General features: G+C 45.4%; 1 protein-coding gene and 1 pseudogene across 2 annotated transcripts in view; both read left to right on the top strand.

Moving 5' to 3' along the window:
• Positions 1-17,143, top strand: part of LOC147692525 (inositol-tetrakisphosphate 1-kinase-like) — a 214,896-nt gene extending 197,753 nt beyond the window's left edge. For both annotated transcript variants that reach the window (XM_086938741.1, XM_086938742.1), the window contains 2 exons: positions 10,397-10,559; positions 15,836-17,143. In XM_086938741.1, the coding sequence (XP_086794867.1) occupies positions 10,397-10,559; positions 15,836-16,095 (423 nt within the window). In that variant the 3' untranslated portion in view covers positions 16,096-17,143. The remainder of the gene's footprint in view (positions 1-10,396; positions 10,560-15,835) is intronic.
• LOC147692526 (proton-coupled zinc antiporter SLC30A2 pseudogene) lies at positions 5,063-5,848 on the top strand (annotated as a pseudogene).
• Positions 17,144-24,742: the final 7,599 nt, after the last annotated feature.

Here is a 24,742-nt window from a genome sequence, read left to right as displayed (position 1 = left end):
ATTAAGTTGAAGTAGCTTGCTTTATGCTTCTCTAAAATCGGTAATAGCAAGGTTCTTAACTAGGGGAAGTAAAATACTCTTTGTTATTGATGGTCCACATCAAGAACAAAACTTGTTGGTTGACTAGAGCTTTCTGTGTAAATAAATGACTTCCCTTTTACTGCTCATAATGTTACACGTTACTTGTGAGCTTTACTAGTTATCTTAGTTTATTGACAACTCCCCTTCGGAGTTAATAACTTACCACATCCACGAGAACCTGAGACCTTTCCAATATCCTACCACCAGGGATCTAATCCATGTCTGACAAACCCCCCTCCAAATTAAGCTTTCGTCTGCAAATTAAGCCAAACTTGACCATCTACTGTGTGGCGAAGGAACCCCCAACCCAAATATGCAGAGCGAGAGCCCAAGTTAAGGCCTTTGAGCGGACTGGCTCCAATAAGTTTGCCCGGGCCAGGGACGAGTGCCTGGATTACTTTTCTGAAAGCTACAAAGAACTTCAAAATAAAACAATTTCACAAGTATTTTTTTAAAATTTACGCCTCATGATTTGTTTCTGACCAAAACAGACTACTTGTGTTGTACTATAATGGAGCATTTGCTACATTTCAAGCTGATCACCGTTGACAAGCATTGCTCTTTCTGGATCTGTGTTCCAGTGGCGTTTCTAGTATTAGAATTGGAGGCAAGAAACCTTGCTAATGAAGCCACGTGCCAAGGATAGTGTGCACTTACAATCGAAGCATTTCAGTTTGATTTTTTTTATAGCCACTGTCTCCGCAAATGCTTGTTTGAGATGATAGCGATGCCTTAGTCAGGACACAAAGCTGCATGAAACATTATTTTCTTCCGCAGACCAAAAAGGTTATCAGTTTGCAAATCTGAGAAGTTGAACTATGAATGCCATTTGGCTTGGGAGCTATTTTACCTCACAGCTGCAGATTCTTGATCCCAATACTACCGAGTGCATCGCTGTAAAGGAAAGGATCAGTCTTTAGTGAATGAAATCCATAAATTAAAACAAAAGATACACAGAAAAGTGTGTTATCAGAAGCATCATTGACACTGCAGTTGTCTTGCTGATCAAGTAACCAGCTAAACTATAGGGCATATTACCAACAACTAGCGATAATTATCGCTATGTTGGCTTAGCGGGAATATTTCTATTGCCGCCCTTCACCTATTTTTATCGCTGAGATAACTTGCTATTAGCATGGTATATCTCTAAAACGATAAAAAGCAGGCGAAATCTGTGAATATCGTTGTAAATACAGCGATATTCACACATTATCGTGACAATGCTCTTAGCCATGTTATCCACCTTTCATTGGTTAACATGGCTAAGAACTGCTCTTGGCAGGCGTTCACTTTAGGAGATATTCGCGCTTAGCTCGAATATTTCCAAAACTAAGCCATTGTTGGTAATAGGAGATAGCGATATTAGCGACTGTTTCCAGTCGCTAACATCCTGGCACGCCCACTTTGCATGTCATTAGTGATAATTATCGCTGACATGCAAAGCGGGCCCCAAGATGATCGCTATCGCCTACTAGCTGTCCCTAACTGGTGTTAGCGACAGCTTGGTAATTGGGCGATCAAATTATCACCGCTTTAGCGGGAAAAAGTTCTGATAAAGTGGCGATAATGGCCCTTGGTAATATGCCCCTATGTTTGATAAATTGAGATCATTCTGAGACCCTTATGTGATGAATATTTTTTTTTCCATTTTGTACGAATATAATGCTAAGGCCACCCTTGCATCTTGACCATAGCACCATGCCAAGGCACGCGTACGCTATGGGGTAAAGGACGAGTGTACAGCCGCTTTCCTGATTAAGAGTGGTGTCAGGCAGGGCTGTGTCCTGGCCCCTTTTCTTTTTAATTTATACATAAACAGGCTGGAGGAAGCCCTATGTAAAGGTAACCAGGACTTTCCTCAGATTAACGGTCGTCCAATACCAGCCCTATTATATGCCGACGACGCTGTTTTAATGGCACGTACTCAGGTGGGATTGCAGCGAGTCATGAATAGCTTTACCCTTTTTATGAAAGACCTGGGTCTAAGGGTCAATGCCACTAAAACTTTTATCATGCGCTGTGGCACAGGCTTCAGGATTAACAGAGATATTTTTATTGAAGGCAAAAGGATCGAGGATACAAAAATATTCTCCTATCTGGGCATCCTTTTTTCCCAGAATGACTCCTGGGTTCAAGCAGTGGCTGCTAAAAAACTAGCCCTTTTACGCTCTACATCTGCACTCACTATCTTCGCCAGGAAGCTTGGCAAGCGACCACCAGCAGAACTAATTAAAGTATATAAGGCTAAATAGGTTTCTGCTGCACTTTACGGGAGTGGAATATGGGGGTTTCCCCTATACAGATAGTTGAAAACTCCTTTCTTAAATACATTTTAGCTGTACCAAAAAGTACTTCAGGATGTGTCTGCCATGATGAACTGAGTATTTTATTATAGAGAACAGTGGACCCTAGTATTTGAAGGATCGGAATAATGATAGGCATACACTTTATAGTAAGTATGTTCTTTGTCCAGCCGGACAGGATTTTATTCACTGGTTATAAACAGTAGCACAAGAATTTCCATAAAAGACTAGTGGGCACGACCTGTGACCCACAGTAAACAAGACAAAACAGAGAAAATAAAAAAGCAAGAGAGCGAACAAGGCGGTCTGTATACTTGTACTCAGTGGACAGACTTAATTACGTTACAACACACCATTGCACAGGTTATTATTAAACATTTCTGGTGCATATGGTGCTAGTTTGTCGACAACGTTTCGATGCCCGACTTTAGATACAGGGCATCATCTTCAGGACAAGAGATTAATACAGGTTTGTCTTGAAAACAGAATGACATTTGCCTATTTAGAGCTTAATACAATAAGAAAATGTTGAAATTACAAAAGGGAAAAAAGGAACAGGGGAAAAAAAGGGAAGAAGGAAATGAGTTTAAAAATGCTAGGACTTATAATGATGAACTGGGTATTCAGTTAATTACTGACTCCATTAGGATTGCGCCTGTGCTATTATGGCACAGCCTGTGGACAAAACCACAGACTAATTTAAACAGAGACATCATTTCAGACATATTGAAATTGGAAGGAGCCATGAAGATTCCCTGGCTGAGATATGTGCACAACTTTTTTTAAGATTTGGGCCAGTTACATTAGTATACGAATCCCTCTTCTATTGAAATAGTTTCCAGAAAGGACCTAAGAAGAGAGTGTTTAACGCTGCTTGACACCGAGAGAATGACAATAGAGATTTTAAAGCCCTCGGTCCTTCATCATCATCAATTAATTTTAACAACTTTTAATATTCAACCCTATTTGTCTCTCGTCCCAGGAGCCTATGATAGATTTTTATTAACTCGCTTTAGGCTGGGAACATCCCATAGTCTAGTTCAGGGGTCTCCAACCGGTCGATCGCGAGCTACCGGTAGCTCGCCGAGACCCTGTGAGTAGCTCGCCGAGTGCTGCTTAATTTAGTAGCCCATTAGTTTTATTTTGGGCTATTTAGGCTTATTTCCATGTCTGTTGCCCGCCCTCACCCAACGCAGCTGCTCCAATTGGCTTGTGCTTGGATGGGGTGTAAGAGGATGACGAAGAGGATGACGTTCCTTTGCTGCAGTCTCGCGGTGGAATGGTGACGAGGGCCGGGTGCACCGAGGGATACTGAGTGGTGTGGCTGTTGGAAATATACCTGGGCCCGGTAAGGGAGAAACAATGGGCAGGGGAGGGTCAGTGCTGCGAGAGGGTCGATCAGCGGAGGTCATCGAGGAAGGTCAGCTGAAGAGGAGGAGGGGACTTTGTAGCCGGTGCAAGAGTTTTGCACCCCTTCTCCCCCCCCCCCCCCCCCCCCCCCCACACACACACACACCCTCCTCCCCCTTTGCACAGGCCGGGCTTGGGCACTATGAGCTCTGCGACCACAGCAACGGCGGGACAGAGCCAGAGAGGGGCGTGGGAACCAGAGCGAGGCTGGAGCAAAGTAGGTCTTTGCTCTCAGTTCTTGCCATCTGGGTGGTGACTTGATAATCTCTGGTTTTGTGACTACGAGATTGAAGGAGGTGTTAGGAGAGGGGCTGGAAAGAAAGAGTGAGAGGGGATGGGGAGAAAGAGAGAGGGGGGGCTGGGGAGGGACAGAGGAGCCGGAGAGAGACAGAGAGGGGCCGCTGGAGAGACACGGTGAGGGGCAGGACAGAAAGGGGCAGGAGGGGACAGTGGTGCTAGGGAGAGTCTGGGGCGCTAGAAAGAGAGTGAGAGAGAGAGAGGGGCCGCTGTACTGAAAGAGACCGCGAGGAGCAAGAGAGAGAGGGGCTGGGGAGAGACAGTTGGGGCTGAGAGAGACAGTGAGGGGCAGACAAGAGAGGGGCTCGGGAGAGACAGTGGAGGTGCAGAGATACCGTGAGAGGCATGACAGAGAGGGGGCCTGGGGGAGACAGTAGGGGTAGGAGGAGAGAGAGGGGCTGGGGAGAGACAGTGGGGATGGAGAGAGACAGAGGGTTCGACGAGAAGATTGTCGAGATGTCACCAACAGACTTAGGACGTAGACCGGGAGAGAGGGGGGCAAGGAAAGAGTGAGTGAGAGCCAGAGACGGTGAACAGGGCTCAGGACAGGAGCAAGTGCAGGATAAGGGCAGTGTAGGGTTAGAGAAGGGGCAGGGAGCATGGGCAAGGTGCAGTAACATAGAGCGTGTCCGGGAGCCAGGACAGAGTGCAGGGGTTGGGACAGGGAGCAGAGGCAGAAAGGCAGACATGTTGGGCAGAACAAGGGACAGGGGGGAGTGCAGCGATAGAGGACAGTGATGAGCAGGGCAGGGACAGGTGCAGGGACCTTAGCCATGGATATGCAGTGAGTAGGGAGTAGGACAGAGGCAGGGTCCTGTGACACAGAACCGGACAGACAGGGGGTACTGGAAGCACGGACTGAGAGCAGGGGGGATAGAGAGCAGAAACACGATACAGGGTGCAGGGGGCGATAGCATGGGCATGGAGCCAGGCAGGGAGAGGGCACCGGAAGCACGTGGTGAGAGTGGGCAGGGAATATTATGCTAATCACCTCACCATTACGAGCAGTTAACATCGTAATGGTGGGTTTTATCCTGCATCAGACTGGGCATGGTCATAGTCATGGCCCTACGGAAGGATCACATGAACATTCACACAAGACCACCCCGAGAAGGAGCAGATCACCAGTGTGCGAGCTGCCTTCATTCATGTTGTGGGGGACGTGGTGCAGAGCGTTGGGGTACTGGGGTACTGGTGGCTTCTTACGTCATCTACTTCAAGCCAGAGTATAAAATTGTGGATCCCATCTGTACGTTCCTCGTCTTTTCCATCCTGGTCCTGGGGGTCACACTATACTCGCCATACTGAGGGATGTGCTGCTTGTACTGATGGAAGGGACTCACGGGGCGTAGAGTAGACTTTCGTGCTGTGAAGGAATCTCTGCTGCGCATCCCGAGACTGAAGGCGCTGCACAGCCACCACATCTGGGCACTAACTGTGTTGCAGCCAGTGTCATCGGTTCACATTGCGATCAATAAAGATGCTGATGCCAAGGTATTGCTCAAAGAAGCCAGCACCCAGTTACAGAGCAAATTTAACTTCCACACCACGACAATCCAGATTCCACATTGAGAACTACTTGGTGAATATGAAAGACTGCTCTGAATGTCGAGACCCCTCTGACTGAAGACTCCCTGCTCGCCCTTAGCAAAAAGGCTCGATTGATGGACCTGTGCAACACAGCTGTGTGTGGGAACAAGTCAGAGGTGCAGGAGGCCTTTTGACAAAAAAAAAGGTTGTTACACTGATGCTAGCTTTCTGACTCCTGCCTTTACTTCAATATAACATCCAATAGTTGTCACCAACCTCCCCTGCCATGTCCCATTTAAGCTTCAACCTCTCAAGCTGGTCCATTCTGAGCCTGTGCTGACTGAACCAGAGGTGGGCTGGACCACAATGTGCCTTTTCACTGGCCTCTGTGTGCTCCTCAGGGACACAGGCAGCTCTGGCTTCCCAGCTCTGGCCTCTCCACAGTCAGGCCTTGACTGTTTCATGGTGTCGTGTGGCCACTCAGGATGTTATGTATGGTTGTTTTGTGGTCTGTTTGTGTGACAATTTTATTGGTTGGTAGTCTGTGCCAATGCTTGTCTGTGGGTTTTTGGATATTTGTGTGCCGAGTTTATTGGCTAGTGGGCTGCTTATATTGTAAATTTTTCTGATAGTACCAAACATTGCCTGCTGCAAGCACAAATAGCCAAGTAGTCTTCCATACCTTGAAAAACACCGTCCTACAACATGTCTTAGTTTTACTTATTTTGCAAATGTGGGCCACTTTTTTTTTTAGCTATTTCATTTGCCTGCCCTATATTTAATAACATAACAGGTCTAGTTGCAAAGCGCACGATTACCCGAAGGTGTCCTGGAGCTGAATAACAGATGTTTATTGTTACCCAACTCAAGGCTATTCATTATATCGACCTCAAATGGATGAAAGGATGAGTGGACCTGCAGGGATTTAAACCTGTAGCCATGAGGTCAAGCACAGGCCCCTGCAGTGGCTGCTCTAGTGCAGTGAGCCATCAGACCCGGCTTATGGGGCTGCTTTTAATTTGGTGCCAGAGCCTCTTTTCTGTCCCATTCTGACAAGCATCAGCCTCCGCTTGCACGGCTTGTGCTTTTGTTGTGTCACTGTTGTGGCTTGTGCTTTAGCTTTTTGTCTCACTGTGCTGCAGAAGGCAGTGCACATGTAAAAAGGGAAAAAAAGTTGGTTCTTTCAGTGTTATTGTGTTGAAGCCACAGTATGGGGCCCATGGGCTCTGAAGAAATAGGCTTAACTTCAATAAAACTGGGCGGGGGGGCCGCTCGAAAAATGTGCGAGCTGCTTGGAGTTTAGTAGCTCATGACGATTTTCACTGACCAGAAGTAGCTCACACTACACAAAAGGTTGGAGACCCCTGGTCTAGTTACTTTCCCTGTTATGAATGATTGGTCACATGATCTTCAACTCTGCCCTTGTGATTTCATTTCCCCCAATCTACGATTCATGTCATCTTATTTTGCAAGTTTTATTCTAGTGATAGGCAGATGTTTCTAGTCCCTTTTTTACGGGGGTCTGGATTACGACAATGTCGCCTGTCACAGTTACTTTTACAGTTATTAGCTGATACAAATTCTGTTATGAGAATGTTATCCTTTCTGAAAAAAGTGCTCCGTCAGAGGAAATCTATTATTATCTGAATACTTACTTTGCAGAGTACAATGTCTGAAATTGTAGGATTTACATTGTAATTTCTTTTTAACTTTATCTTGTATAATGTTATTATCATGGTTTTTAAGGAATTAGTTTTGAATGAATTGTTTGTATGCTTTTATGATTGCTTTTACAATCGAATAAAGCTTTCTTGATTGATTGATTGACCATAGCACCACTGTCATCTGAAGAAATAATGTGAGACTCTGGAAGCAAACGCATTGTACCATTGTTGCATTTTACTCCCTTTTGATCATCGTGTCAAAACCTAGACTGTCCCTGTATTTTTAGACTGGGCTGACACAGCGTTTAATCTTTCTTTGCGCATGATCATTGTAAAGTAGTTATTTTACTCTTCACATTTCTGGCACATTATTTGAATACAGTGAGTTATTGAGTGAGTAGGTGACGAAGTTAGTTCTATTACGTGTGGTGCATTTTTCAAATGCGGTTATCCTCCAGTGCCGGATTACCAACTAGGCACAGTAGGCACCGGCCTATGGGCCCCACTCCTTTTAGGGGCCTGTAACAATGGGTCACAATAATATTGGTTTAATCTTGAAAGAAAATTACAATCAAGCTTTTTTGAATATTGTTTCCAAAAGATAGAAAATAATGAATCAACTCAAATAAACGAAAACTTTAAATTAAAAACTCTATAGAGGAAATACTGTATTTATGTAATGTACCCATTAACAACTTAAAGTACATAAACCAGAGACATCAGATTCATATAACAGTTAGTCGCGTAAAAGCTCATCTTCTTGCAGATGTCAGTTTGTAAAACGATTCTGTGCATTTGGTATTAGGAGATAATTTGCGAGGGGGGTCCCGAAATTCCGACTGCCTATGGGCCTCCAAAGGGTTTTATCCGTCACTGTTACCATCCCTCGCTGGATACTGCACTTGCTTTATGTGTGGGGGAAGCATACACTGATGTGGCACCCTTGAACTTACACATTCTGTGTTTGCAAAATAGGAATGAGTGCTCTCTTTATCCATGGACACCTGCAATGATACTGCTTCCTGTGCCATTCTTTCCAAGTATGTATGCAGGGGAAGCCTGCCTTGCTACTTCACCCACTGAAGGTGTGCAGGGAAGTCCAGCGAAGAGTGCTATTATTCCGCCTGTTAAGTTGTACCTGTTCTGAATTTGATGGAAACTTGGACCACTACCGTACTAAGGGGCATATTTACAAGAATGAATGCATTGGCATTGATGTGTCAGGTTTCTCGCACCTGCCACAAATGCCCTAGCAACGCCATGGATGCGCTGTATTTGCATTACAGTGCTGCATGGCGCAAGGATTCACAGATCCGTCACAAATTCTGACGCATCTTTTGGAGCTAAAGTGGCACATTGCTGGAGTTGGTCGTAAGGCTGACACAACTCCAGCAATGTGTCAGAACACAGAGGTGAGTCCCATGTTAAAAGGACTGTGTCAATCCTTATGGCTGATTTGAGAAGGCGTAGGGACTTTGGCGCAGTCAAGTCGTAGAGTGATGCAGTGAAAAGTTGTAAATTTCACTGCATCAGTTCTATGTGGCTTTTAACGTGTGAACGCCTACCCAGCATACATTATACCTGGAGCAGGTGTAATGTGATGCAGACCTTTACAAACTGACGCATTGGGCCCAAAGTGTCAGTTTGCAAATTCAGTGTGGAGCACCGATTGCGCCGCTGCTGAGTAAAAAACAATGACGTTGTGGTGGTGCTAGCTCCTTGTAAATATGCCCCTAACTCTGCAAGCTGTACCCTTATTGTGTGTGAATTTACCTTGCACTACTTGTGCAGTGCTTAATTTATAAAAAAGAATAATAGGTACCTGCGTCCTCGTCAGGAACCACTGCAACTTGCACGGCCCACTGCCCCTGCCAGAGCTGCAAATCACAGTACCAACACAACTTCTAACCATCATACTCCTACAAGTATGACGAGTATGACAATTTAGACTATACTAGGCCACCCAAATCTATAACATGGTTTGAACGACAGGGATTAGTCATTTTTAATGTATATTATAAAATTAGACAAACATCGCCACCATGTGGCAGGCTATCATAAGTGCTGGTGCTGACAATTCGGTGCCAGTGTTGACATTTATCTGCCGTTACCAACCACCGGCTCAAATTAAGCAAAATAAACTCTTGCCCATGCTGTCCTGTACTGTGTGAGGAAAGCTTGCACTTTGACCTGAAGCTCTCCTTTTTGTGGGGAAGGTCTGCATTATCCCTACCTATTCTATAACTGTTGTGTGTGTGTGAGAGAAGACTGCCACTGCCCTTGCTGTACATGTACTCATTGCAAGAAGCTTGCACTGCCTATGCTCATGATGACCTGTTCTGTACCTCAGAGAAGCATGCGCTGCTCATGCCTATGCTGTACTTGTACTATGTGTGAGAAAAGATGGAATGCTACATATGATCTGCATTTAACTTTGCTACATGTCTTCAGCTTCTTCTTACATTCTTTACTTTTCATTCCTTATTGGCTAATTGTATTTTGGGCCTAATTATATAACAATTCTAATTTACTCCCAAAATGTCCTTCAATGTAGCATTTGAAAGGTGCCAACTCTTATCTACATGTCTGCAAGGGGAAACGTCCTTCAGGACGAACCCAGATTCACGCTGTGCCTTCGCAGCGCCAGCACGCAAGTCGTTACAACGACTTGCTTTAGTGGGTGCCATTGGTGGAATGGTGTTGGATTTAAAGTCCAACACCTTCCCTACTGTTGGGCAGACTGGATTTGGAATAGTAAATGAAACGATTCAAAAATCCAGTGCCCCCTAAGGCAAGTCGTTATAACGACTTGCGTGCTGAATGAATGCGTGCTAAAGACGCGTTCGTTCTAATGAGGGCGTTCAGAAGGTACGCATGCTAAATGCATGCATAATACTGTCATGTACACTGAGGTAGGACACCCACTTATCTCAGACTTTTGATAGCACCCTGCTGGTAGATACTTTCTGTCTTTAACACATGCTGACAGATGAAGTCTAAAGTGTCTGGTCCTTTTAATTCCCAAATGAGGTAGACAGATGGTTGTACCAGGAAGGTGATGGAGACCTGCCTACCCTCTTGTAAATATCTGAACTGTGGATCTGCTTGCAGCTGGACAAGGCAGCCGGTGAAGTCATCCGCCCTTCGGAGGACATCATCATCCAGGTGGTGAGAGGGTTGCAGTCGGCACTAGGGATGTCTCTCCTTGGTGTGGATTTGATTGTGGACACACGGACTGGGCGCTGTGCTGTGATTGACGTCAATGCTTTTCCAGGTAAGGAGGTTCTGTGATAGTCATTCTCGACTGCATGTTGGGTGCTTTTCTTTGATGGGGACAATCAACATCTTGAGTTGTGATTTGAGTTTACACATGTCAGTGTTCCCATTAACTGGGTCAGACTAAATTGTCAGTGCCACCAAGGGACTCCATTTCCTATGTGACATTTTCAGCCACGCTTGACATTAGCCGTAAAACACTCTGCATTATGTGACTCTGTTTTCCTGTTGTAAGTACCGCTATATGTCCCAGCATACTAAATATTGTTGGCTCAATGTGTCCCATTTGGCAGCAGTGGGCTTTACGACAGTGACTATGGTAGCATTGTCAAGAGATCTGGATCAGACGGAGAGATATTGGTCCATAGCTCTTAGAAGAACAGCGAAGTACAGCAAACCAATGATAAACGAGAATAAAACACAATAAACAGTTTCCCATAAAGTGTCTGTAGGTAAAACATTTGCAGCATGTTTCCCATTAGCACCAGGTTTGGGACGTGCACAGCAAGGTAATCAAACTTTTACTTAGCATGGGCCTCCAAAATGTAGGCTTGAAGTGTCGAAAAACACTCAAAGTATACACATTTGTCTTTGCTTGTGGAATAGTGTGATGGTTGACTGAAGGCCTCTATAGGGCGTAAAGCGCAATGATGGGCTGTAGCTACCTAGATGCAAGTGGATAAGATTTGGGCCAAGACCAACCCTTTAAGAAATCCTGGACACGTGAGTCCGAAACAAGTATTTTCAATTCTGTGAGGACAGTGTTAAAATTTGTCCTCAACAGTTGATGTGTTTGTTTGGTGAAGAGAGAGTGATTTTCTCCCATTGTTAGCTCAAGCGTACCAGACAGTTTAAGCAGTCTGGTTTCCAAAGACATGTTTTGGGCTTACCAAGAACAAAGAGGACCTTGTAGCCCAGCCATTGTTTACCCATGCTTTGCTTTACTATCACTCTTATTAGCTTGCTTTCTCTTGGATGGTTTCCTTGTTTCAGGCTGTTCATCTTGCGTTTGACCCTCCCCTGGAGCATAGCCATCTCTCTGATTGGGTGGCTTCTATGCTTCCTCTGCTCATTTTTAGGGAACTACTTTTTTGTTTTTGTGTAAACGTTCCATGGGATTTTCCAGCTGTCTCCTTTGTGTGCTTTTCTCCTCCCCCCACATTACTCTCAACCATGTACCCCAAACTGCACCTATGTTGCTCTCCCTTTGCTCTTTCGCCCGGATGTACGACGTTACAACGCGTACTTTTACAACGCGTGCCGTTACTACGCAACTTTTACAACGCAAGTCGTTACAACGACTTGCGTTGGGGGGTGCTGGATATTAAATATTTTAATTTACTATTCCAACTCCAGTCCCCGTGGATAGTAGGGTAGGAGTTGGATAGTTAATTAAACTATTTACTATCCTGGAGCGCCCCCCAGCGCAAGTCGTTGTAACGACTTGCTTAGTAAAAGTTGCGTGGTAACAGTACCGCTTTGTTGTAAAGGTTGTTCCCCCTTTCGCCCATGTTCTCTCCCTCGTGTTGCTTAACCCCCACCATCATTTTGTTTAACATCCGCCTGCCTCTTTGGGTTATGCCCTGCCTTACCCCCTCTCCAATCTGAACCAATTTGTTTACACCTCTTTGGCGATATGTTTTAAGGGGGCTTTCACACTACTTTTTTAAATTTACTTATCCATTTGGGATCTGTAAAGAAAAAAATGTTGTGTCCTTTTGCATGCACTGGCCTACAAAATGACGTGGCAGCAGCGCTATGATGTCTTCTTTTTTTACGCCATACCGCAAATGATCTGCAATGTTGTACACCTTGTAAATAGGTCTTATAGAGAAGACCTGGCTTTGCTAATGATTGATATGGTGGTTGCAGCCCCACCACCCTCTACCCCCCGCAATTTACATTTTTTACGGCCAAGCACATTTATACTTTTACACCTTCCCTATTTCCGCTTTCATGATTTTTAGAGCTTCTACTGCTATTCCTCAGCCTCATTTTCAAATCCCTGCCTTTTAGCATTTGCACCTTTTCACAGACTTGCAGTACATTTTTATTAGCACTTTTTGTGTGCATTTTGATTGAAAGGCATATGTACTGACAACATTGGTATTTGCAAAGGCAATTCTACTGACTGCAGCTGCCTTACTGAATGTGGGTGCACTGCAACTTCTTGCAGATCAAAATAAAGTGGTAGAAAAATGCCTTAGCCCACTCCTGGCAACTCACAATGGAATTCAACATCGTTTGCCTCCATTCCTGATTGTACGGTTACCAGTAGCTTCCAGTGTTTGTATGCAAGCTGCCTGTACTGGTGGGGAGCAGGCAGTTGACTTCTGAATCTCCTCTCCTGCTTCTTCACCCCGTTGCCAGTTTCACAATGTTCCACTTTTTTGGCATTGTGACCCTTTGACAGAGGGCTCCCTGCTGGTCCAATGTGAAATCGAAAGTTTTAAGGAAGCTCTTCTGTCTCTTGTAAGTCTCGTTCCCTTCATTCGCTGTTCTACTCCACGAGGTGCACTGACAAAAACCATTCTCATGACAATATCCCAAGTGTGTTTTGTTTCACAAAGCTACTTTGCCCTGTACCCCATTAGAACATTAGGAGCAGGACAAATGACTGGCTTCCTAAATGGTAGTTCAGCAGAAGGCCAGGTAACACCTTTGGGTATGAAGATGTCTCCGACTATATATTTTTTTTAATTTTCGAAATTGACTTCCATGACTGGATAGAGGCAGCAGAGGACAATTCACATTCCTGCTTAAGAGACTACTTAATGGTGGATACCAGGAAAGACTAGAGGCAGGCAGCCACAGAATCATTCCAGTATGAGGGGGAAAAGGGAGTTTGGACAGAGTGTTAAAGGGTCAATTAGAAATAGATGGAATGTGTAAACTCCTGTAAATCAGGGGTTTCCCACCTTGCAAAACTCACAATTCCCTGCCTCATTCAGAGAGAGAAAACAGTAAGGAGCATATTACCAACAACTAGCAAAAATTATCGCTATGTTGGCTTAGTGGCAATATTATTATCGCCAAGCTCCGCCGATTTTTATCGCAGATAAACCTTGCTTTTATCAAGGTTTATCTCAAAAGCGATAAAAATCAGCCGAAATGCATGAATATCGCTGAGAAGTCAGCGATATTCATGCATTACCGAGCTAATGCTCTTAGCCATGTTATCCACCTACCATTGGATAACATGCCTAAGAACTGCTCTGGGCAGGCGTTAGCTTCTGGAGATATTCGCGCTTAGCGCGAATATTTCCAAAAGTAGGTAATAGGAGATAGCGATGTTAGCAACTGTTTCCAGTCGCTAACATCTTGGCACGCCCACTTTGCATGTCATTAGCGATAAATATCGCTGACATGCAAAGATGGCCCCAAGATGATCACTATCTCCTACTAGCTGTCGTTAACTGGTGTTAGCGACAGCTAGGTAATAGGGCGATAAAATTATCGCCGCTTTAGCTGGAAAAATTCCCACTAAAGCGGCGATAAGGCCCTTGGGAATATGCCCCTAGGTTTCTGTCTGTAGACCCTCAGTTGTTTTAACTTTTTCGCAATGGCCCATCCAAGATGGTTGCTACTGGCACAGCATCAGAAGGCCCATCCTATTTATAAGTATACAAAACAGTGATGGATGGAATGCTTGAATTAATCTCAGCCACTGGTAATCACCCAGCCCGCATCTCAATCCCTTGATTACTTTGCACACCATGCCATCTCATTTTGAACCCAGCTATATAGAAATGCAGATCAGTCTTGACCCTGCTCCAATAGGAACAGTCCATCCCAATCCTGGGTGCATGTGTTACGGTTCAGGAAGAACCTGGCCTGACAGTTCGGGTTGCACTGTTCTCATGAGGCACAGGGTCAAGACTGATTTTCATATGGCTGGGTGGAATAGTGGATGAGAAAAAATGGTTTGGATGACAGCCCCAAGCGATTGTGAGTAACTGAAATTAATTCAAGCATTCCATCCATCACCTTGTTGTTTTTGCATTTGATGTCGTAAGTGCGCTGAGTATGCTCAGATGTGGGTCCCAGGCTCACTCTGCCACCGGAACCAAGCTATACCAGGCTGAAGATCATAACAAGGGCTCAACTGCTTCTGGGTTGTTTGTGTTCTAGTTCAGGGAGGAACTAGCCTGGCAGTTCAGGCTGGAATGTTCTCACGAGGAACAGGGTCAAGACTGATTTGCATACGCTGGGTCCAAACTGAGGTAGCATGGTGGGTGAAAAATGATGATCTAGGATGTGGCCGCGAGTGATTACCAGTGACTGAGATTAATGCAAACATTCCATCCATCACCTTGTTTTTGCATTTGACACCCTATTTATGGCAGGGCTTTGGAATCAGATTTTTCCTTCCAGGGTCCTGGGACAGGAGAAGTACAATGACACTAATGCGCAGGAAGGAGGCGACCTGCACCATGGAAATATTTCCCCCATTATGGTTGATTTTTTCTATAGAATAAAACATACATTGTGAGCCGCCTTCCATTTTGCCACAGGTGCTCCTTTTGCACTGGTTAGGAGCACTTTCTTGGCAAACAATCCCTTTCAAGTAGGCAGTATCTCTAAACTTATTGAGTGTTCCTGTGGCCGATGGTTGTCAGGAGGATGTTTGTTAGCGGCTTGAATGCATGGGAATCATTTTTATTTTATTTTTGCATATTTATATAGCGCGAACTCGACTCGAAGGTATTGAAGCGCTTTACATGAGAACCGGTTACTTACACATTCAGGCACAGGGAGATGAATTGATTTGCCCAGAATCACAGGATGTGGATGCGACCCGAGGCTCGAACCCTGGTTTCCAGCACCAAAGTCGGGCGTCTAGCCGACGGACCACATCCTCTCCCCATTACATGTGTTATGTTATGTGTTACTTGTGTAGTGTATGCAGACCGAAGTTTCTTGACACTATAGGAGATAAAATGACAACTGTTACAAAAAGATAAAGCACTTAAAATTGTATTAATTGATTCAGGAAAAATAAAAAAAACTTGTCAGTTTCTTGCGAAACAACTTGATAGAGAGAAGTTGGCGGAGATCCAAAGGAAGTTTATTCCACTCTCTTGCTGTGGCTACAGAACAGGCTCTGGCGTCAAAGAACCCAGTCCTGACCCTAGAAAAGTCTAGGGCCAATCATCTGAAATTTATAAGTCAGCAAAGAAGGGGCAAATCTATGAATGGTACGATGGGCAATGATTAGTGACCTGAACACAGAGCAGCTTCTGATGAATGTTTTTCTCCTTTATGCTCCTGTAGGTTATGAAGGGGTGCCTGAATTCTTCCCGTCACTGCTGAAACACATTGGAAAACTCCTGGAGGAAAAAGAACATATCACGGAGAAAGAGGCTTCATCGGCAGAAACAGCTCAGCATCTGCAAAGCACTTGTCTTGACAAAAGCAAGGATCTTGGACATGAGGCAGCCTGTAGTCACATAGCCCGGGGTCCATGGGCTGCAGAAAGCAGCTCTTTGAAGCCGTTGAGCTCTGCTATGGCGGACAGTTCCTTTTTCAACTAAGGTGTCCCTCCAGCCACTGTGTTTCGCGATAACTCTGCTGCTCCCCTATGGGGGCACAGACTGCACAGCAGCTCTGCACTGACGCAAAACGAGGTCTTCTATGGGCTACGCGAGCCAGAAAAGGCATCTCGGACACACTGTACGAGTCCACTCAGGAAGTTTATTTCTCTCCATGGTGTACCTCTGTAAGTGCCAGCAGTATCAAGTGTAGCAGAAAGGGCTGATGAGAGAACGCCTCTTGGACAGGGTCACCATTTTTGCACTTCTCAGAAATCTGTCCGCTTCCACTCCGAGTTCCATTTGCCTCCCATCTGCAGCTTGTTCTCTCCATTTTACCTTCAATACGGTTTGCTTACTTTGTTCATTCAAAAACTGATCTGCGCTCCTCTGTGACTTTAGGAGCAATGCTGGCTTGGTTTTGATAGAAGCATGGCGAGTTAATGAAAGTACCCCAGTTTGAGAGAGGAACACAGATCCAGAGGTGTTGGTGTGGTTTTGGTGAGGCATAATGTACCACCACTACATCTCAGTTGGATGATCTGGTATCAGATTTAGTTAGCTGTAGTAGGACCACAAAATGTAAAATCTTATTCGGATGGGCAGTTTTACAAGCCTCTGGCTAATGTTCTAAACCAAAACACACTGGGCCCCAAGCATTGGCGCGTCTGTTGGTGACCAATCAGTATCTTTTAGCACTGAAGCTGTAAATGGTTACAGAAGCCTTAAGTTCACCTTGTGGTACCCCATGACCCCTCCTATACTGCTTGCTATTATCCCTACTAGTTTATTCTTGTTCTGCTTTTTTCCTCCAATCCAGAGCACCCACACGTCCTACCTCAGATCTTGATGATTTCGCCCCTGCCCTCCCTTTCACCTGCTGAACCCTCACCATCACCTAGATGAGAATTATCAAGAAAGGCAAACAGTCAAAAGCCCTAATTTACCTAATTTAATTGTTTATTGACACGCTGATTCACGGACCTGCATCCTGCCTTTGTAAGGAACCTGATGTAACATATTGAAATAAAACCCAGATTATTTTGTGATATATAGTTGTTCTGTTAGTGATCTGTTTCGTTCCACTCTACAGTGGGCCGCATAGGAATGTATGCTTTTTTGCCAGGTTTGCATTGACAGAGGGCAGATGTAGACACGCAATTTTCGATGCTAAAGATCATTCCATTGGGGATCAGAAGGGAATCCAAATGCAAGGGGAATGGAATCTGGAGGATGGCAGGATTCACCTTCAGGAAGCATGGACAGCACAAGTGATGATTATGAAGCTCAGCCAGGGTTGTATAACGGTTCAATGCATTCCACTGCAACGCATGCCTTTACCACCCATGCGTCACAACGCCATTACCTGTACCACGCATAACCTTTAGCCCACATTTTTTATTACGATTATACCTTTACCGCACATGCCTTTACAACAATTTTCATTGCAAAGGCATGCACGGTAAATAAAGTCTTATGCGTGATAAAGGTTTTCCCTGCCCCTCGCTCTTAAACCAGTCCCTGTTGCCACCTTTTCCTCCCCAGCTCTTGTTAAATATCCCAACCCCTGCTCTGAGCCCTAAAAGTATACCCCACTCCCCCTTTGGCCCTCAGCCCTTTTTCAAAAACACCCGATTCGTACCCCAAGATTTAACCCCAGCACAATCCACCCTCCAGAGCACTTTTTAATATTTACTAAACCCCTAAAACTTCACCCCAGCACGACCCCCGCCCTTCCGAGCCCTTTTTAAAAATACCCGACCCTTGCCCTGAGCTCTGACACCACCCCCGCCGGAACTTTTTAGAAAAGTAAACACCCTCAGTCTAAAACCCTAAATCGAGGCCCAATCCCCCTTACCTTTACAGGATAACGAGGCTCCTCTTCTCAGGCGAGCCATGGCACAGGTAGTTAAGAGGACGCGAAAGGCTCTCCATTTCCTCTGATGATGTCACCAAGCCAGTACCTTTACTACAACGACGCCGATAGCACCAATCAGTTAACCTCATAGCCATTACCACCTGTGCAACACATGTGTGGTAAAAGCATAGGCGTTGTAAGAAAATGCATTGCAATGGCTATGCGTAGTAACAGTGAATGCGTTGTCACATATGGGTGGTAAAGGTACTGCGTGGTAACAGCCACGTTGCAATGGCTGTTTCTCCTCAGCAATGTTCTCCACTGCAGAGCATTAGATTGAGACATAAGCCGCCATGGATAACCAGCGACTATAGATAACTTTCCAAGCTGCATTAAAAAAATACCAGTCTATGATGATGTTAGAGCATCACCTATTTGGGAGCTCCCAGTGAGGTGCAATGGATAAGTTAGACCTAAAACTGTACTTTGTACGTTTGATTTCAGACTTACCTTTGATGTGACAAAGGATGCCGGGAGCTTTCTATTTCCCATAATACACCTCGTTTACTACTTCCTATTGGGCATTGTGTTCTGATGTCCCATTGGATATCATAAGGTTGGTGCAGGGTTTCCAATTCAATATTACAAATCTGATTTAGAATGTTTTTGGGCTTCCTGACTTCCTGTTGGACATTATGGGTTTGGAACCTGATAACCAGCTGACATTTTAAAGATTGGTGCCTGGACTCCTATCTGATAATTTGACAGACCACTCAGAGGTTCCACTTTGCCCACCAGTTGATCTCTTCATCCAAGGGGAATTGAGTAGGCTAATATCCTCTAAGAAATCTTCATGTTGAACCAAATTGTTTCTCTCATAGTAGCAGTCAACATTTCGAACATTGCAACCATGTACAATTATCGCTTTAAAAAAACATTTGAACAAGTACATTGGCGAAAGGTTATTGGAATTAAAACACAATTAAGAAGCGGCTCTGACATTCTCAATCGTCCTTCTTGCCAAGAATTGTCAGCATGTTGCACCACGGGGGGATCTACTGCACGAAGACATGAGCCTAATAGTCTGTGCAGACAGCAGACCCGGGGGCGGCCACCAACTGACACAGCAAACGCGCCACTGCCTGCTAGAACGCAACTCTCACACAGCACTAGAAACACTCAATCGTGGCTTCACACATACAAAAATAACAGTATCAGAATGGAGGCGAATATAAAAGACACCCAAGGAAGAAGAATGACAAAGTGAACGCGCCATGGCTGGGCAGGGCTGGACACCCACTCCACCGTTTGAAGACCACCTGTCTACAGCACTGTCACTACTGTAAAATCTGCATAAGAAAATGTGCCCTACAGGGCTTACGGGTGACTGGATGTACAGCATAGCTGTTGGCCTCACCCACAAAACTTAGGGGGATATATATACAACAAAATGTAGGAGTGCAGTATTACGCCATATTTGGTAACACCGCTCTCCAACATTTTTTAAAGTCAGGGATGTGCTGTATTTATAAAAATAAGTCACACCCCTGTGTTTCCCTTAGCGCTGACGCTAATAAAGCTGCCTAGTGTAGGAAGGTGGCTACCTGACTATGGTTACCCCAGATTTTTTTGCCTTGTGTTTAGCTGGTTTTCGACTTAGTTGGCCTGGTTCCCTGCTAATCAGGGCCCCAGGCTATCTGCTCTCTCTGTAAAATGGATTCCATGTACCCTAGGTGCATAACTAAACTGGCTTGGGTCACCTTATCAGCCCCTGTACAGAGCACTATAGGTGCCCAGGGCATAGGTGCATCCAAGGCCTCCCAGGGGCTGCAGCATATCTTTTGCCACCCCTAGCTGGCTATCCAAAATTGACACAACTGGCTGATCACTCAGCTGGGGCAAGGTGGTGTAATCACCCCTTGCTTAGATATAGTATGCCTATATCTAAACCTAACTGGACACATATAAACCTATAAGCCACTCCTATGGCAGGCCTTAACAATCCTGGAGGCAGAGTTCGTGGTTTAATGTGAGATGGTGCTCTAGCATGAGCTGAGCCTGTCTGTAGCTGTCGGGACCAATTCCGTAAGCTGTTCCGGGATAATGCCAAACCATATACTATTAAGTGCATTATAATCCTCGCGGTTATATTGTAACTTTGGTTTGGCTTTATCAAAACATGTTGTGTAAGGTGTCATACGAATTGGAATACTACCCCCTCGCCAGTCCTGGCGACGGGGGTAGCATTCCACCCCTCTAGAGGGAGACGACATGTTACTTTGCTAAAACGCGGTTGATTTTTAAAAGAGCCTCAGATCCACAAAATGGATGCTTCTGCCACAGACACATGTCTGACCTCCTGCTGCTGACCGAAACTCAGCAGAGGAGGCCTGGACAAAGGCTTTCCGGTCGCAGGGAGGTGTCACACCACCCCAGACAGGAGATAGTGGATTGTAGCAGGGAGGTTTGAAAGAAACCAGGCACTGCCTGGGGAGCACAAGGCTGCCCCTTGCATAATCCAGCCAAACCAGTTCTGGGGCACACCAGCCCCTGTCCCAGTGCGGCCTGGATCAAATGAAAGGGGTGTATCCACCCCCTTCCTGGGTCCCACCCATAGGAGGGGACCTAGCAGGTAATCCAGCCCCCTAGATTGGTATAAGAATGGGAGCAGTGCCAACGCACTCAGATTATCCTGATGAAACATTTGAAACGAAACTCTGGACCCTTTGACATCCTACTCAACGTAGAAGACTGAAGAATCTCCCTTGTGGTCAAGGAGTGACCACCCTGTGCAAACAGGCACCATCCAGCACCTCGACGTCTGCTTTGTTGCAGTTCCCGCCGGAACTCGGGCGACAGAGATCGACGAGATCAAGCTTGCCTGCCTTCTTACAGCCCGATCCACAGTCCCTGCAGAGCTGAGACCCGTGGAGGCGACCGGAAGCGTGGGGCACGCCATCTTGAAAAGACCACGAGACGCTGACTGTGCAGCCGAGTGACCCTCGAAGCTGTACACCGGGGTTTGAGAAGCCCCAACCCTGAGCCACTCTTGCACCGAATCTCACCCCTCTACACTCGACGAGTGCTGCGTGGGGCCCGTCTGCTTTCTTTGACTCGACGGGTTGGCCCGGTCACTTGCCAGCTGGCTTGTGGCCCTTCTGCCGGCGAAAACCTAAATACGACTTGCGATTCTGGTTGCTCCAGACTTGCACCCGCTCCTCTGAAAAGGAGCACCCGCTCTGACCCTCCTGGTCCGAGTGAGAAGCAATCTTCCAGTTCCGTGTGGATTGCTCTTGCCAAGTGTTGTTTGCTCCGATCTTGAAGCCGACAGCGCCGACGGTGAGAGCCTGCGTGGGACAGCTCGTGACCCGCTCCTGGACGTCGCAGATGCCCCAGAGCCCACGTGGCAGCAGAGAGAAGCTCCTCGACAACCACCTGATTGCGCCCGACATTGCCTGGTTCCGTCCTGGTTCCACCCTGGTCACTGCTGAGTGACCCAGACTCTGTCCCCTCTGCTTTCAGGTACTTTTCTACTCTGATCTACCCTTGGATCACACCGGACACTTCTCCTTCACATCGCCTGCAGCATCTTCAGCTTCAAGCACCAAGAACCTGCGTGACGAAACCCGACGCCACTTCGACCCTATGCACCCGCTACCTGTGGGTGAGGTAACACAGCAACGCCGGTGTTCCCACACTGGTACACACCTCTAGGGCCTGTGTCTAAAGATGTGTCCTTCTAGGTTCAGCGGAAGTGTCCTTAAACTCTATTTGTGTAACTTTTACGCACCATTGACTTAACATTGGTGCATGCGTGTGCTTTAAGCGCTGCACCCGAATCCCGCGGGCTTTTCCCGACTTCAACATTGCTAGTCCCGACTGCTCCCAGCGATTCCCTAGGCCCTAGGCCTAACCACTGTTCGATTGGTATCTCTTATACCACTTTCTTGATATATGGTTTGAGTGGCCACCCGCCCTCATCCATAATTGTGCAACTTTCATATGTTATACTGTGCTTTTGATTTAACGCTTGTGCCCCTTTGCTCATAAAGAGTACTGGGGATTATTTTGAGTAATAAATACATATATTTTTATAATATATACTTGTGTGGTGTCCTTTCATTTGATATTACAGGATTGTGATTGGTAAAACAGCTCGCTTAACACAACCTCTTGAGTTTAGCCTTTAAGGCTGCTTAGTCTATGCTAAGATAGCTTGTCTATAAGGTTGACTTACAACCAGACACCATAAGGGATTGTTTGGACTGATACAAGGTGGTTCCAGAATTGGAAACATCATATATCAGGCCAACTTCTCACACCTAGCGCCAGTGCTTGCACCCTTGCGCCAATGTTGCAAGAGTGCCTGTGCTGCAGGTGAGATTGTTTATATGCAGGAAGGGACATCTTTCTGCACATAAACAAACTTTTGTTTTCTTCTATATATATTTTTATGTGTAGCAAAAAGTAATTCATTCATTTTTTTTTACTGAGTGCAAAGCAACCTGCATAGATCTTGTTACATAAATACAATATTCATAATTCATTTTAAATCTATGATTCAAAACGTTACATACATTTATAATACACAATTCAACGAAGAAAAAAAGAAAACTTAGAATCAATTAGGAAGAAAAAACAAGATCAATTATGATTTAGAGCTGCAGGTATAATATACGGAAACCCTGATATACTAAAAAGCTCAAGGCCAGTTATAAGTAATTGTACTTATCAAACTCGTAGATTGTGGTGAAAATTAAAATGAAACAATCTTGAAAGGCAGTTTGCTCTTTGTATGTGTGCTGCAGGAAGCAGCACACATGGAAAGAGCAAAAAAAGGGGAGAAATTATTATCTCTCTTGGTATCGCCAGTCTAAGACCAGATATTCCCTGCTCTTTGTTTTTGGCTCTGCCCCAGCCTTGTAAATATGGGACAGCGTCAAAAACAATCGGTGTTGCTGCGGAACACCCACTGCAGCACCCATTGCACGTCCCTTTCACGATAAGTGAAGCATGAAAAGGGGCCTTATTTACAAGGCAGCTTTAAGCCATGTCAAGTGGCTTAACGCCGCTTTGTAAAAAAGAAGGGGATATCGTCACCAGAACTAAAAGTGATGTTGTGGTGGCGACCCTTGTAAAAATGCCACCATGTGCCGTTTTACCAGCCATATACTGAGAGGACGCTGTTTGAGTCTTTTTGAAGCACATCACACCGACTCTTCAAAAGATTAGGTGAAAGATCTTGCATGGCATTCATTCAGGCAGGGCGTACAAGACACTGTTTTTGCACAGAGATTAGTTTGAAATCCCAAAAAATGTTTGCACAGCAACGGATGTACTAATCCGCCGCAGTGCCCAAATCAGGATGCCCAAAAATCCTGCCCCATGCAGGCAAGATTTGCTTTCTGATTACCACCGAATGGGTGTAGATGCAGGAAAGGAGGTATGCAAATGTCTTCATCCTACATTGGCATTTGTAAAAAGCCAAAATTGTAGCCCCTGTCCCTTAAATTCAAATTTGGCATGCTTTGAAAAGCAGTGGGGGTCGGGGAGAATATACAACAGTCTCCTGGGCTGCTGTATGCTCTCCTCAAAGTCCAAAGCTGACATTCCCAATCTGGGAACTGCCCTCACTGACAGCTTCCACTGTGTCAATGGCTACCACCCGCATTTTGGCATTGGTTTGCAGTCAATGGTTTGTGACCACAAATGTGGTCCCAAACCACGTATCCATCTAATGCAAATCTGTAACAAATGGGGGCACATACTCATGCCCCCTTTTCATATTGGTTGGTACCTAGTCGCAATGCTTGCATTGTGTGTCTCAGTGATTTGTGGTTCATAATGTACTATCACTACATTAAGCATCAGATTTCTGCATTCGGAAAGCCTGCAACATAATGAATGATAGGCTCTGTGACCATAAACACCTGTCCTAGATCAGGCCCAACTTTTTGAATAAGTTGAGAGGAAGAAATCCCTAGCTACGCACCCAGATCCAACAACCGCTGCTAAATGTTCACCAACTTGGATTTCCGTAACTTCCTTGAACATTTACACAAATCTGCTTATCAGAACAGGGGTGTGCTCATACGAACAAATGGCAGATGTCATGCCGACATTTGTGCCATTTCGCCCACTACACAAGCATTGGAAGTGTGTGTCAAACGCAACTGCAGAGTTCCCATTAAAAAAAGGACAGGGAAAGCTGATTTATAACCCTTCATAAGCACTCCCAGAGTGTATTACTAGCTTCTGTCGCTTCAGTTTTTAGGGCTCAGGGTGGGGGTGCTTAGGTTGTGGTAGTTTTTTTGGGCTAGGGAGCCAGGTTATAGGGTTAAATGTAGGGGGTCAGGGTAGTTAATAAGGCTGGGGTAGGTAGATTACATTGTATGATGGCCAAATGTTGGGGCTCAGGGCGGGGGACTAAGGTGGGATCTTTACCACACCTATACCTTTACCAATCATGCCTTTACAATGCAATTCATTATAAAGGCATGCATGGTAATACAGCATGGTTAAGGCATGTGTGGTTTAGGCATGCGTGGTTCTGTCATACAACATTTGTTAGGTGATAGTAACTATCCTTTGTTGAGTTAAGGGTATACCAAGAGAGTACCCAGGCCATAACCTGTTCAGCAGTCTTTAAGAAAGTAGCAGCTGTAAAACTGCAATGGCTGGATATTCCCAACAAAAAAAATGCTGATTGGTTGGGTAATGGCTCACCATACAACACATGGTCGGTCAGAAAGAAAGTTGTTGATTGCCATGTTCTGCCTTGGTGGTAAGGTA

This window comes from Lissotriton vulgaris, chromosome 9 (genome assembly GCF_964263255.1).
Source record: "Lissotriton vulgaris chromosome 9, aLisVul1.2, whole genome shotgun sequence".
In the NCBI taxonomy this organism is placed as follows: domain Eukaryota; kingdom Metazoa; phylum Chordata; class Amphibia; order Caudata; family Salamandridae; genus Lissotriton; species Lissotriton vulgaris.
Note: the sequence above shows the minus strand (reverse complement) of the source record. Positions and strands in the feature narration are given on the sequence as shown.